The sequence below is a fragment of the Suillus bovinus genome (genome assembly GCF_016758785.1).
Source record: "Suillus bovinus strain UH-Sbo-P2 chromosome Unknown EDB93scaffold_13, whole genome shotgun sequence".
In the NCBI taxonomy this organism is placed as follows: Eukaryota; Fungi; Basidiomycota; class Agaricomycetes; order Boletales; family Suillaceae; genus Suillus; species Suillus bovinus.
The window spans coordinates 233,612-247,717 of record NW_024542069.1 but is presented as its reverse complement, the minus strand read 5'-3'; the positions used below and the strand labels follow the sequence as shown (position 1 = coordinate 247,717).

The window sequence follows — 14,106 nt, the reverse complement described above, 5'->3', positions numbered from 1 at the left end:
AGTACACGCCAAGCTAATACAGTGACAAGTACTAATATTAATTATACCATAAGCACAACGTCGTGGGCTAGCGTCTAGTAGCAGTGGCACCAATACGTTCACCGTGACTTGAACCACTACCACGCCTTGTCCGCATTGAAGACAGTTGTTCCATCAGGTTTCTAAAGCTGAGATTGAAGCTTGAAGTTCCATGTGACAACATGTCTTTTCAGGCTCACGAGAACAACTCACAGGATGACCTTCCGTACTTGTCTTTTCATAGTGATGCGCCAGCCTATGGTAGTGCCCATTTTGTTGGATCTCCTGGCCAAATCACCCTAGAAGAGCCTAATATCCCACATTTGCGTCCCATTCCTTCTTATGGTTCGCTTCCATCATCCACTTTACGACCAAGCCGCGGACGGGATCGAAGTGTTTCCTACATTGTTGCTCATACGCCTCCTCTGGGAGTTCATATAGCTAGTGGTCAAAACCTTAGGGAGTCCCTTGTCCGTTTGTCTCGCGTCAGGACCCCACCACCAGAAGCGCAATGGTCGCTGTTCGAACAACTCATGGAGAACGAGGGCCAGCTTAGCCCTAGGACACGCGACAGACGCCATTTCATGAACTCCTCTCATCGTTCCCAGCGCTCTTCGGGGCTTCTGACTCCAGAAGCTACCTCTCCTGGCTGCGATCTATTCGACGATGTCATCCAATCCCATTCGCACGAGCACAACGCCCGAGAGGCGTCGTTGGATCAATTCAATGACCATACTGATCCCACCGAATTAGAAGACCACTCCGAACCCTTCTTCGACAGCCCTTCACCTACCTCTGTCCCTAAAACGCCATCATGCTATCGCTTTCCTCCCTTACGAGCGCCCGCAATACCAATCTTGTGGAAGAACATTCTCAAATGCGCAGTGGCATATCTTATTGCCTCTCTCTTCACGTTTTCACCATATCTCTCTGGATTCCTCAGTGATATTTCCACTCCGGGAGCAGAGAACAGCACCCCATCGCCCACTGGTCACATGATAGCCACGATGTATGCGTTTCCTTCACTCCCTTTTTTAAACACGACGTTGATCATTCGCAGCGCTATTTACTATAACCCCGCGAAAACCATGGGGGGAATGATGGAGGCTGATTCGTACTGCTCGATTGCTTTTCTTTATGCAGCATTTGTTTGTTTGGGAAGCATGTCCATGTTTTGGTCCCTTGAGGTCAGACCAGGATGGGAGTGGCTTGGTGACGCTCTCGTCATTTTCTGGGTCGGAGTCAGTATGTGGGGTCTCACTTGGATAAAAGTATGGATGGACAAACCCACGTTTAATTCGGGTATGTTAATCAGGGGTTTAATTCGTTCTTATACTGACTATTTATCAGCGTGTAGCATGGCTGCCATCATATTATCTGTTGTGTAGGCTATCGTGCGTCATATTTGGAGCATGCCACTTATATATATTTTTAGAATCGTCAAGGAAGGAGGCTTGGAAACACTCCTGCAAGTCTTCTCGGTCGTGCTTGTTGGTACCTTGATATCAAACATCGTGTGTTTCACGCTATGGCCAAAAAGTGCTACAGGAAACCTCCAGTTAAACATGATAAAGACCTTGGATTCGTTTGCCACCCTCCTTGGCATGGTTACGAACACCTTCCTCTTAGAGGAGCCCATTCGTCAGCTTAGCCAGGATAAAATACACAAGGCGGTCGAGAGCCATCAGGCTAGTTTTACGGGTCTCAAAAAGAACTTAGAAGAAGCCAAGTCGGAATGGTTCAGCGGTCTGCGTGGACAAGAAGGCAAGGCGTCCCGACAAGCCTACGAGGACGCGGTTGACAGCCTCACGCGTCTTGCTCAACATCTGAATGGCTTGAGAAGCGGCACCCGGTTGCAGTACGAACTCACGAAGGCTCACAGCGAGGGACGCTTGACGCTGAAGCGACGCGATCAAACAATCGGAAGAGAGCCTGATCCAAGCGGGTATCATTCTCCGGCCGGGATGGGGAGGAGGGTGTCCAATGGTGGTTTGGACATGAGGGATGACACAGACGAAATCCTACTACAAGCTGCGGCGGATATGTTTGGCGATCTAGTCGATGATCTGGGTCCACCGCTGAAGGCACTGACGGTAAGTCTAACATCATCTGTCCTGCGGAAGGTACTCACAAGCAGCTGCAAGAGGACCTGTACGGCAAGTTTCAAACGTCTACGCGAGGCATTTGCGCAGAGCAAACATGTCCAAAGAGAAACTCCACTTCGACCTCATGATTTCCACCTTCTAATTGATGAGATTGACCGCGCCCTGTTTACTTTCGAAAGCACCTCGAACCACGCTGTCATGCGTTTATACAAACGAAGCAATTTTTCTGCCCCGTCTTTGGCGAGTTCGTTCGATTCGTTAGCCCAACAGGACAATACGATTCTTATGAACAATGAATATGAACACATATTTCTTCTCTATTTGTAAGCTCTCGATAATTTTGCTCGAGAGGTTCCATGCTGAAGTCATCGTGGTTCAGTTTCATTTTCACATTGCAGGAATTTTCTAGAGAGCTCATTTCTCTCACGGACGCTATGCGTAGAATATACGCAGTCAAACAAATCAGAGCGGATACTCCAAGTTGGTTTCACCGATACATTTTGCACGGCCCGTCAAATCTTTTATCTGCAATGCGATTGCGCCGACGTAACTTGGCTCGTGAAAAATCCAAGCCGTCTGGACTGCGTCGACTCTGTCAGTGATTACTTTCAGGGCTACTCACAATCCACTGACATTCTGCTATAAAGCATCATACTTCACTTCCCCTCATCACGCCAAAGTATTCTTTCCAAAAGTACAACCTCACGCTCCAAACACGATACAAACGCCCCATCCCGCAAATCTCCCTTTCATTGGTCGTATGAAGCGCGCACTTTGGGATTTTGGTGGGATTTTGAAAGGGCGCAAAATGAAGTATGCGTTCAAAGTGGGAATGTCTGCTGCTGTGTTGGCTGCACCTGCGTTCTTTGATGCTACGAGACCAATTTTTACGGATTACAAGGGTGAATGGGCATTGATTTCTGTGCGTCCAGGCGTCATTTATATTAATATGTGTTACTAATTTTCTTTTCCTTTTTAGTTCTTTGGGGTCATGTCGCCTACAATCGGAGCTGTAGGATGATTTTGTAACGGTCTTGTATCCTTGCTGATTTATTTGTTAGACCAATTTCCTCAGCATTCATCGTGTACTTGGTACTCTGTGGGTTGTCTTGTTCAGTACATCGCCCCTTTTGTTCTGACTACTCGAAGTTTCGGAGCAGTTGCCGCAGCTGGAATTTATAGCCTTTTCCCGGAGAATGCAATCGTGCTGACGATCTTCGGTTTCTTTTTTTCGATGCCTTGTTTTTACTACATCATTGCAATTCCAGAGTATGCGACGACGGGGAGATTTGCTCTTTTAACATATAATTTGACGTGCCTCTATTCGTACGTTGACAGAGGTTTCACTACTCGTGCAGCTTTTTGATCCTTATCATTACAGGTACAATGTTCGACAAGCCGAAGTATCTGTGATCGATATTGCATTTTATCGCTCGACTGCGGTTACCGTTGGTGCCCTCTGGGCTGCGATTGTATCTCGTTTCTGGTGGCCTTCAGAAGCGCGAAGGGAGCTCAGTCGAGAGCTGGGAGAGTAAGTCTGTCTTTGTTGAACATGTCAAATACTGATTTGTTGCTCCTAGCTTTTGTCTGAACATTGGCTGGCTATACACCCACTTGGTAGCAGCCAACTCAGGCGTGCCTCGCGTAGAAGATGATACAGATGAAGACGAGCCTGAGACGCAGTCCTCGGACGAGACGACGTCACTCTTGCCCAAGTCCGCTAAAGCCAAGCTTAGCAAATCCATTCACGAATTCATGGCTATGTTTGTGTAGCTTTACTGTGCATCAACCGTCGCTGATTCGAACTCTGCAGGGAACTGCACCTCCAGAGGAAGCTTATTGAATTGCAAGATCTTCTGGCTCAGACACAGCATGAGCCTCGGCTGAAGGGACCTTTCCCTATAGCACTCTATCGAGCGATGTTGACGAGTCTCCAGACTATCTTGGATAGGCTGCACAGCATGCGTTGCGTCACTACCCGAGAGGAGTGGATTACGGTAAGCTACATTCCTTCACCGTGGGTTTGTTTTGACGTAAGATCGTTCAGTCCGTAAGGAGAGATTTCATTTTACCCGTGAATAAGGAGCGAAGAGAAATGGTCGGAAACATTGTTCTTTATTTCTCTACGCTCGCATCCGCCTTTCGCTTGAAAGCGCCATTACCTCCGTACCTCCCACCAGCTGAGGAATCAAGGGAGCGTCTGGTACGTCTCTGAAATCTATCAATCTGATAGATGCCTTATCCTTTTATAGGTCAATGCAATCCGGAAATTGAATGTAGTCAGGAACAGAGATGTGAAAGCGTCTCGACACCTGCTTTTCTTTGCGTATGCTCTTACTATGAAAGGTGTTACTCAGGAGCTCGAGTATCTTGGGCGTACACTGCAAACTGTTTTTGGTGTGATTGGACACAATCCGGAAGAGTTTGAGGCGTTGTTTGTGGAGCCGGGTGAGAGTGTGGATGTTACGCATGTTGTTTGACGCATTGTAGATACTCTAATTTTTACTGCATGGACATGAAAGTAATGATGCATTGAAATCTGTACCAGTGTCTCCGAGTACCACAACAGAAAACCATTAGGCAGACAGCAGGATGTCATATACTTCATAGAAAATGATACCCTGACTTGCAGACGCTGAGGCTTAGACAGTGCATTTTCCATGGTATGTGTATAATATCATGCACATGCATCTTTCATTCAGGATATTTCTCAAGCTCAAGGCTCAGTGTAAAGTTCTGGATCAAACTCTTGCCTTCACGACGTGCGCCCCTGTGAAATCGCCATGCATGCCTGGTTCCTGAACCCAAGCTTGATGAGATATCAACTTCTTCAAAGGAAGCTGCCTCAATAAAATTATGCGTATACCGAACCTAGAAGCCATACTACAAGCTACTAAGAACCTTCGAATTACTTGGGTGTGTTATACATGTGCAGGCGGAATCCAAATACGAGCACGCCATCCGCTCTAGCGAACATGAGCGTTCATCATGTCGTGACGTGCGTATCCTCCCGGCGATCAGTAGCACTGCTTATATGTATATGGCCGATAGGCGCAAGCAGCAATAAAGCCTCAAGGCTTGTTTGTGGTTTAAGACGTATCGCCTCACAAGTCGGGCGAGCTCCGTCTTCTGCGATCAGCGTTTTGATACCTTTAGTAGAAAACCTACCAGTGATTGAGAAACTAAGGACAGGATGCACCCTAAAAGGGTCCTAATCCCTTCGCAGTAATCGTATTTCGAACGAACGACAGACTCTTCAGGAGGTGATCATACTGTCACAACACCCTTCTCTTCCAATTCGCGGTAATGGCATGCCGCCATACCATACTGGAGGTCGCCGAATGGATATGAATGAGCGTGTTGCGCCAGCACAAACTGGCCCGCAATCATATAAAATCAGTGAACAAGTCATGCCTGCTAATCCTCACAGCCTGTCACTATTATCCAAGCTAGTTGGGATACTGCCACAAAGCCATGTCAGACAAAACACCTTCCCGGGACGTTTCTCCAACCATTGAAGTACCTGACATGTCATCGTCAGCCGACGGTGACTCTGTTCATCCGTCCAAGTTGTCGGTCGAGATCACTGGTGCGCTTAGTTGGCTGCAGGTTTGAGCCGCTATTGACAAGCATGATTGTAGACATCAAAGCGAGTGGGCTGCCAGAAAAAATCGGGTTATTCAGTGGTCAATTTTACGTCCGCATAAAGGGAGACAAATTCACGAAGCAATCGAAGACTACCAATTATGCCAAAGATGGCGAGTATGTTGCCGTTTGGAAGGATAGTATAACCTTGTATGCCCTATAAATTTCTTGTAGGCTAAGACTGATGGGAGTTAGTGATGCCATGGAGTCCTCTTCGATTGAAATAGAGGTCTTTGCTCGCCGTTGCTTCTTCAGCTACAAGGTCATCAAGAAGACGGAGAACAATCAAAGTCTTGGTGACCTCCTTGAGAATGTCAATACACGTGAGCCAGAGCGTATTCAAACGAGTCATACTCGACTAACAGACCCTGACAGCGGTTGTACTTGAGCTGCTGGGGAATGGTGAACCTACGGGTAAAGTCACGTTCCACATTTCCAAGAGTAAGGCAGCCACGTTCAAAGGGGATTAGTAGGAGATATACGAGGTTGTACGGCAAATGGATAGGGTTGGCCACGGTCAAGAATTTTCGAAGACGAGGACCTTGATGGATAGGTACCACATATGCGCAATTTCAGGTATCCTTCTGTAGCTGTTGACGCGTCGATTAGCGGTGCCGGTGAGATGCTATGGATATAATACCTGCAGATAATTATAGCAAGCTCTTAAAAATAAATACCCTTTCTTCACGGTATCCCTCAAACACAAAGACCATACCTGCATATTACGCCAATAACCTATAAGAGCACACAGCACGACCTGCGGAGATCAGGAATATCAATGATACTGCGCCGCAGTCAGATCAAGGGGAAAGGCCGATACGTTTAGGCCACAGCTTGGCCGAAGGCGGAGTTTAAATGATGACTAATGGCAAGAGTCACCACCATCCAGCCACAGATCACACACACCACCACCACACGTTTGAATCATCTCCTTTATAGTCTCCAAAGAAATCTCATTTGTGAACCCCTTCGTTTATAACCTCAGTTTCTAGCTTAGATATTCAAATCTCTCCCAGAGTAGGCCTGATGCGTCTCTCAATACTTCCCGTTCTTGTTGCAGGGGCTGGTATTGGTACGTTTCACTTGAGCAAGCATGTGATGTCTTACTGACGAGTCGAGACGCCTTCACAGTCAGCCAAGTCACTGCGGAGCCCCTCCGTCCCTTAATTGGGAGTCCCTCAAATGCCAACGCAAACATTCGCTTCGGCCATGCCCTTGCCAATGCCAACGTGAATGGCAATGATGATTCTGACAATGTCGCCCGCTTGGTGCGTCCGAGCCTCGCAATGACCACCTCCAACGAAGTCAAGGGCAAACATCACTTCTGCGGTGCGTCCCTGAAAGCAAAGGCACTTCGCATGTCAAACGCATTCCGTCATGCTCTTGGCCTTCCTCTCATTGAGATGGGCGATCACGACACATTCAAGAGCGAAGTCGTCAACAAACCCATTCCTGTTTCTGGAGAACTTCACATCCTTCCCATCCCCTTGTTCGGGCAACCCGCTACACCAAACATCCCCGCTAGTTCCTCTGAGAAGGAAAACGCAGGTGATGTCAAGGAGCTTCTTTCTGATGGGTCCGTCGTGCGGATCTATCGCCACCATGAGGCTGAATCTCACCACCACAATCACCATGACATGGAGCACAAGAAAGCTGGGTCTTTCCTTAGGCGTGTTCACCGCGCCATCATGGCTCTAGGCCTATGGGAGGGTCGCGCTGTTGCGTTCGTTCTTGGTGAGTACTTACCTTGTATCATTAGAATACCACTGATATCCTTGGAAAGGTTGTGGAATCGGTGTTTTGCTTCGCATGTTTTGGGTAATGTCTGTCCTCGCGTATCGCACTGTCAGGGGTGAGAGATCGGAGGAGGTCAGCCACGGGTACATCATGTTTGAACATGATGCAGAGAACAACTTCGTGGCTCCCCCTGAATACACTGACGAAAAGATGAAGGTAGCCGAGGTCGAGGCTCAAGAGATCGAGACTCGCGTGGAGTGAACGACACCAATCCTCTCCACTTGAAACACCACCATGCCCATCAATATTTATATCTCGTTCGCCCTGTGACTACATATTTACACCCAGATTCATTTCTGTTTTCCTCTTTGCCTGATGCATAGCTCGTCGTTTGGTTTGGAAATTCTTCGTGTCTGTCTTTGACGGACTTTGAATCTCACCCTCCTTTGTCACTGCACATGTTGTATTTCTGTTGCTTGGTGTTCGTAGTAACACAATTGATATGATTGCCTGTAAATACAAACTGCCAGCGAATAAACAGCGTGCTCAACCTATGAGTCACAGCAGCCTCCGAAACATCTGAACTCTATAACTAAGACCGTGACTTACATTACAAATTTGGCGAAGTCAAGTAATCCGGACTGTGACTTATTTTGGACTCATTCAGATTATCAACCACATTAACCGCATGGTGGTAACTCATGCTTCAGTCCGGGTCAACGTCCTTGTCGAGGGCAACTATATTGGAAGGGCTTGAAAGCGTCCTTGAGAATAGAGTGCCAGCCCTGACACCGTTCTGTTCGCAGGAAGGATAAACGAATCAAATAGTTGGATTCTACCGATGTCCACGAGGTCTATAATTTACGCACTTGAGTTTTGTGGTGAGTTCCGATTGGCGGAGATCCTTTGCTCGGTGTTCTGCTAGGCTCTTATTGTAAGAGGCACTTGATTTGTGATCAGGTCATAGGCTGTGTCCATGCGTGATTCGGAGTCTTAAACACTCAGCCGTCTTTGCAACACTGAGATGGTAGCAATGCCACGTGTACTTTGTTCCAAGTTCCACGCAGGCGTTCACATCGAACGTGCAACAACTTGAAGCCCCAGCTGTTCGACCGCAAGTCATTGCTTCCAACAAACCTTCAAATGCACCACTCGAAGCTGGCATGCCAATCATGCATGTCTTTCGCAGGATTTGGCACATCTCGTGATTCCGACTCGGGAGACATGCTGCGGTGACAGGTCACTACTAATATGTCGGCGTTCCCATGTACTAGGGCAAGTCAGTGTCACTGAGGGTCAGGTACGTGCTCCAACAAACTGCATCAAATAAATCACACATTTTGAGTTGTCTGAAGGTATCTGTTGATGACAACTTCTACGGACAGTGGTGTTGATATCCCATTGGGGGCATGCAACATTATTGTCACAGCCTTGGAGCTGTTATGATTATCCCCTGGTATAGACGTCATCGTAACGTTGTGAAGCGTGCGAGCGGCGTTGGCTTCTAGACCGAAGTTACACCAGTTTGCGATCCTAGTTGGTTCTTGTCTGCTGTCAAGGAACCAAGTGTTTCTATGTCAAACTTACGGCCCATCAGATAAAGATTGGACGATACCACACTAAGTATTTTTACATCGTAGGTTCATTATGTTTCTAGAACTCTATCAGAAAAGTTAAACAGACTTTACCATCACGGATATCATTGGTTTATTTTACAACTATCTGATACTTCACCACAGTTAGCGTTAAGTATCTTCATTAAGTATCTTCAGCCGCAACGGACATGAACTCGCACCTCTTGTCAAAGACACTCAGTACTCAGAACTCATACCCACAGGATCTTCCCGAACGTCCGTGCCGTACCACTCTTTCTATGGAAAGCAGGATGGCCGTGCTCGATTTGTCACTGTGACAATTACCATAGCAAGTAAGTGCAAGATTGGGACTCCGTGCACCGCAAGAACTTCGTTTGAATAATATATTGTATATTCTGTTGCACAGTTCGTGCAACAGGTAATCAAGAATCAAGAAATCGCAGTAGTGTATAGTGCGAGACCGTCATTACTACGATATCTACCACTCGTGTGTTTCGTCGTCCTCCTCATCAGAAAACCAAGCATGGCCCCTCCTCTTCAGCAACTTGTTCATTAGGTAGTAAAGATGTGTCCAGTTGATCCTCCTCTATGAGTGAATCCAGTTGGTGATGGTCAGATGTGTCTAGTTAGAAATAGATCACTTAGAAAGAAAAGGCTTATTCAAACATACTAAAGATGTACCAAGACCTAGTCCTCCATGTACACCACCCATGTAGTCACTATCATTAGCGCATAACAAATCCCTCTGGTTTTTGAGGAGAGGTACATGGTCCTTGTTCATATCATCATCAACCATCTGTGGCAGCTGTCCAGCGAGTCGGAGAGAGTGAAGTAAATCCAAGTAAATGTGCCAAGCTGATTGGCAGGTGACTGGAGGCCGACTGTTACGACTTGGATGGTATCTGTTGGCGACGCTCAAACAGAGCATGTGTCGTCAACGGTCGAGGACGTCCTTGGGCTAGCCCAAGGTTAGGGGTCTTACTTGGCGAGGCTTCGGCAAGTAAGATTTGACGCCTATGTCCGAATCGGGTAGCTTACGTCAAGTGGATGCTAGACGATGAGCTGTATCTGCCAAGACTTACGACACCCGAAGGTTAATCGTAAGGATCATCGTTAATTAGAAGGACAGAAGTCCGACTAGTTAACAGGGGCTTTGCTTGTCGACGAAGTCGATGAGCAAAGATCGAGACTATAGGCTTATCCGCGATGAGCAGATAAGAAGATAGAGTATAGACTGCTGGCTAGGCAGAAAGGATCACTCTGGTGAGAGTAGGAGGTCAAGAACCAAGTAGATTCAAGTTAGGGAATACAGTACATGGTAGCAAGTTTATATAGAGGACAGGGGGCGTATTAGTGGATGATAACTTGTACTACCAAGTGAGGCAATTGGTAAAGGGTATAACCATAAAAGGAAAGCACGTTCGCGTTTGAGACACGGGTGATGCAGAATGTGCTGGATAAGAAAGTGAGTCAAAGGTCGAAATAAGAAGTGAAACGCGCAGGGGCACGATCGTGCAACTGCGGAGCTATCTATAAGTCGCATGTGCGACTGCTCACCGAGTCAGAGATCAAGAAAGGAAAAAGGGCAAAGGGGATGCATCGTGCATCGTATCATAGGTTACCGTCCAGACGGTAAGGGCAAGGGGACTGTCCACAGGATCAGTCGGGTGGTGGAATGGAGCATGGGTATGCTTCGTCATCAAAGGGATCCGGCCAGATGTACTGGCTTTGCTGAAGCGACAGATAGAGAGCGAAGGGGAATGCGAGGATGACAAGGATGACCAGGGTAAGGTCAGGGTAAGGGTATGATGCAAGGGCTGATACGAGGAGGATTAGGAGAAAAATGGTAGGGGCCCAAGCGTCTAGATGTTCTTGTAACACCGACCAAGGTCATCATAACAACACTGAATAAAGTGATTGAGTGCCTGAGGCACCAAGTCGAATACTGGATGATCAGATTTGACATATACCTGGTGCACATGATCTATGCCGTCCTGATCAATGGTTACCTAGTATGTATAGTAAGAAATTGAACTCAGTACTAGTAGAAATGGATGACAGGAAGATTAAAACTTACCTTAAAATCCATTGCGCCAAATTCTTCAGGGGACTTGTAGATCAGATTTGGCACACCATGAGGGAGAACCTAGTCATTGATAACATGAGAGTGGTGCATATGATCTGCAAGTAAATACTAGTACCTTGTTACAATCATGTCTCTTTGCAGTGTTATTGACACGGTCTTGATACCTGTCCAATTCACACTGCAGCCACAGGATGAACACCCATCAAAATACCATCACTTGAAGAACATTGTCACTGTCATACCAACCACTTTCGACACCTTCATCAAATAGTGTTTCATAACTGGGCTCAAAAGCTAGGGGTCCAAATGAATCACATTACATAATATCATGTGACTTGTTAAAAAAACACTGCATGTTTTATTTGCCATAACTAGGGCTCGGTGAATAATTCACAGTTGGTTCTTAACATTTGTTAGTAACATGCGGCGCTCTGGGGCCTTAGTCTTCCGACCACGACGATTTGTTCTTACACATGTTATATTTGGACAATGTCAACAATGCCTGCTTGAATTATTCTGTTGGGTTGACATCCATAGGGTAGTCTCAAACCAGACTCAACTGACATCCCAAATTGGGAACCCCATCAGTAGAGTCTGGGATCCAACCGGAGGCAATAAGGGGGTTTGGTAGTTAGTAGTCAATGTGTCACGTCACACTCTTAATGCATGTCCAACGTCTGCCTCGTTGGTGTCACATTTTCTCTCTTCATTTTGTCTCAGAGCAATACAAATAGGCTGCTGCAATATGTACCCACTTCGTTCATGCCTGGATTCTCTCGACGACATTGAAGCAATCAGTTCTGTTGGGTCCAAGTCCTCCCCTATAACACAGAAGACAGACTCGTGGACAAGATGAGACTCATCAATGTATATGGCAGACAAAACAGCCTTAAATGAATCCGCATGTAAAATCTTTGCCATCATGGGACTCTCCATCATCTCCACACATGCGAACACAACTCTATAAAGTCCATGTGCACCATCAGCCAGTGTGGTAGCATCCTTCTGGTTCGCATTGATAAAGACTGAGCGGATTCTGAGAGCACAGTGCCTGTAAATCACCATAAAGCCCATGTCAATTGAAAAAAAAGTGGAAACTCACCTATCTCAGCCCTCCAAACCTAAGCTCGTATAAGGCGTGATGACAAGAGAAACACCTGATTTCTGAACAAGCAGTGGGAGAACACAGAGCAAAGACGTGCTCTGGCCAGTCGGTGCAATGACACAGACATCCTTTGAGCAGTCTGATTATGATGTTGTTGCATTGAATCTGGAAGTCACATGGGCGGCAGTCTGCTGGAATGATGGCAGCACCTAGTAGCGAGAGCACTCCACTCATCAGGAGTGAGCAGAGAATGGGGGTTTATCAAGACTTCAACCGAAAAGTCAAAAGCACACTGCTGCTTTTGCCCGCGAGAGGACAGGGCATATGGCTTGTAGGAGGGTGTTTGCAGCTTGACCTCATATCCATTGCAGAAGTGTGGGGTAAGGTTGATAGCATCGATAAGTGGATGTGAATTGAGGGTGTGGACATGTGTATTGACAGAATGGATGGGTGTGGTTGGATTGGCCTCAGTCACCGGTGCAAGCACTTGACGAAGGGCTGTGCGCACGTTTATGAACAGGAGGCCAGTAGGGTTAGGGATCTGCATGGGTACAGGTAACCCACGCAGGTCACGGGTACGGGTCAGGATTCTAAGACCCGCGCTCTTACCTGTACCCCAGCTATACCCATGCCTTGAATAAATGTCATACTTCCCATGTGCACACTACAACCGGCACCACCACCAAGCACTCAGACTTCCTGCCGGCAACGCATCAAGCTTGGGAAAATGATAACTCTCAATGCAATCCGTTTGAGAGCCATTTTGCTCGTGAGTCGTGTCCTTTTGTTCTACAGTTCACAAACTAATTTATGGTAGCCATTACACAGGCTGCCGTACGTCTACAGCTCGCGAACTTCAGGCTGGGATCAACATGTCTCTGCACACTGACATCTCTCCAAGCAGGCTAATCACCAGTGGTACTGATCTACAGGACCAACAGTAAGTTTGCTAATTAATCTAAGAAAACTATGCTAATCAGAAAACTCGACAGGCAGTGCTTCAAGGTGGACATCGCCAACATGTCTCTTCAGAAGCACCCGCCACCACATCGCTACCAACACCTTCACATTCGGCAGTACTCGCCATGTCCCCCACACCACGTTCAACAACACCCACTACGTCGCTGTGCAGCACACTGATGGATGCCACCAGCAAGCACCATCCAGCACCTACGCGACATGCTGACTCGCCAGCATCAAGCATACATGCTCAGACCACACCAGCATTTGCTGGCGTGGCTCGAACACACACAGAAGACACCAGGATGAAGAGAGAAGGAAAAGAGGAGGAACAAGAGGAGGAAGGAAGGATCTTGTCAGTAAGTCACCATCCTGACTCTGCCCCCATTTTCTGCAATGAGGACACGACACCCGACATGTCACACTCTCGTGCCACCACACCACCATCTTCCATTTTGACACGCTCACCTTCGACTTCAATTGTACGCGTGAACGCTCAGTGTGCACCAGCAAATTTGCCCGTGCCTCCACTCCTTCCTGTGCCAACCACATATGTTCGAGTCACGTCAGCGAATGCTGATGTGTGCTGGACATATGTGCTAAGCACTGGCAGTGATACCTATGGTACCCATGGGTAAACCCTGCATGGGTGCGGGTATGGCCTCCAATACCCAGGGGTTTACCCATGCAGTTCCCTAAGCAGGGTGTCAAATTTTCGTCCATTATGAGTATATAATTGACCTAAAATAAAGGATAGTGGTTGGTTATGGAGGAAAAATAGGTTTGAGCTGAATAAATAAGAGAAAATGTCTAACGGGTTGCTCGACACCGACGAGGCAGACGTTGGACGTGCGT

General features: G+C 47.2%; 5 protein-coding genes across 5 annotated transcripts; 4 read left to right on the top strand and 1 right to left on the bottom strand.

Annotated features, from left to right (window-relative positions):
* Positions 1-51: 51 nt before the first annotated feature.
* On the top strand, positions 52-4,762 carry EDB93DRAFT_1132073 (Fusaric acid resistance protein-like-domain-containing protein). Its single transcript, XM_041448987.1, has 15 exons — positions 52-1,027; positions 1,079-1,320; positions 1,369-1,402; positions 1,454-2,111; positions 2,163-2,446; positions 2,503-2,717; positions 2,771-3,045; positions 3,103-3,135; positions 3,185-3,222; positions 3,273-3,449; positions 3,505-3,654; positions 3,704-3,886; positions 3,937-4,120; positions 4,171-4,326; positions 4,376-4,762. The coding sequence occupies exons 1-15, from the start codon at positions 201-203 to the stop codon at positions 4,601-4,603; spliced, it is 3,684 nt and encodes a 1,227-aa protein (XP_041309949.1). The 5' UTR covers positions 52-200; the 3' UTR covers positions 4,604-4,762.
* Positions 4,763-5,468: 706 nt separating this feature from the next.
* On the top strand, positions 5,469-6,634 carry EDB93DRAFT_159061 (uncharacterized protein). The gene is made up of 5 exons (XM_041455547.1): positions 5,469-5,712; positions 5,765-5,918; positions 5,964-6,091; positions 6,144-6,360; positions 6,415-6,634. Exons 1-4 carry the CDS (start codon positions 5,598-5,600, stop codon positions 6,236-6,238), a joined length of 492 nt encoding a protein of 163 aa, XP_041309948.1. The 5' UTR covers positions 5,469-5,597; the 3' UTR covers positions 6,239-6,360; positions 6,415-6,634.
* A 7-nt stretch (positions 6,635-6,641) lies between these two features.
* EDB93DRAFT_1202712 (uncharacterized protein) lies at positions 6,642-8,098 on the top strand. The gene is made up of 3 exons (XM_041450959.1): positions 6,642-6,840; positions 6,900-7,502; positions 7,552-8,098. The coding sequence occupies exons 1-3, from the start codon at positions 6,795-6,797 to the stop codon at positions 7,764-7,766; spliced, it is 864 nt and encodes a 287-aa protein (XP_041309947.1). The 5' UTR covers positions 6,642-6,794; the 3' UTR covers positions 7,767-8,098.
* Positions 8,099-12,020: 3,922 nt separating this feature from the next.
* EDB93DRAFT_1067748 (uncharacterized protein) lies at positions 12,021-12,425 on the bottom strand (the record flags this gene model as incomplete). Its single annotated transcript, XM_041444931.1, has 2 exons — positions 12,021-12,283; positions 12,308-12,425. Coding segments are annotated over 2 exons (381 nt in total), but the record flags the coding sequence as incomplete, so codon positions are not given.
* A 65-nt stretch (positions 12,426-12,490) lies between these two features.
* On the top strand, positions 12,491-13,889 carry EDB93DRAFT_1102196 (uncharacterized protein; the record flags this gene model as incomplete). The annotated part of the gene is made up of 7 exons (XM_041447179.1): positions 12,491-12,676; positions 12,733-12,791; positions 12,912-13,060; positions 13,120-13,231; positions 13,272-13,367; positions 13,424-13,610; positions 13,752-13,889. 7 exons carry the CDS (start codon positions 12,491-12,493, stop codon positions 13,887-13,889), a joined length of 927 nt encoding a protein of 308 aa, XP_041309945.1.
* Positions 13,890-14,106: the final 217 nt, after the last annotated feature.

Bases quoted from the DNA above. Each gene is read 5' to 3' on its own strand.
- EDB93DRAFT_1132073 (XM_041448987.1), top strand. From the start codon at position 201: ATGTCTTTTCAGGCTCACGAGAACAACTCACAGGATGACCTTCCGTAC. The intron at 1,028-1,078 runs GTATGCGTTTCC...GATCATTCGCAG, and splicing joins GGTCACATGATAGCCACGAT to CGCTATTTACTATAACCCCG. The intron at 2,447-2,502 runs GTAAGCTCTCGA...ATCGTGGTTCAG, and splicing joins CACATATTTCTTCTCTATTT to TTTCATTTTCACATTGCAGG.
- EDB93DRAFT_159061 (XM_041455547.1), top strand. From the start codon at position 5,598: ATGTCAGACAAAACACCTTCCCGGGACGTTTCTCCAACCATTGAAGTA. The intron at 5,713-5,764 runs GTGCGCTTAGTT...GCATGATTGTAG, and splicing joins GTTGTCGGTCGAGATCACTG to ACATCAAAGCGAGTGGGCTG. The intron at 6,092-6,143 runs GTGAGCCAGAGC...AGACCCTGACAG, and splicing joins CCTTGAGAATGTCAATACAC to CGGTTGTACTTGAGCTGCTG.
- EDB93DRAFT_1202712 (XM_041450959.1), top strand. From the start codon at position 6,795: ATGCGTCTCTCAATACTTCCCGTTCTTGTTGCAGGGGCTGGTATTG. The intron at 6,841-6,899 runs GTACGTTTCACT...ACGCCTTCACAG, and splicing joins TGTTGCAGGGGCTGGTATTG to TCAGCCAAGTCACTGCGGAG. The intron at 7,503-7,551 runs GTGAGTACTTAC...ATCCTTGGAAAG, and splicing joins CGCTGTTGCGTTCGTTCTTG to GTTGTGGAATCGGTGTTTTG.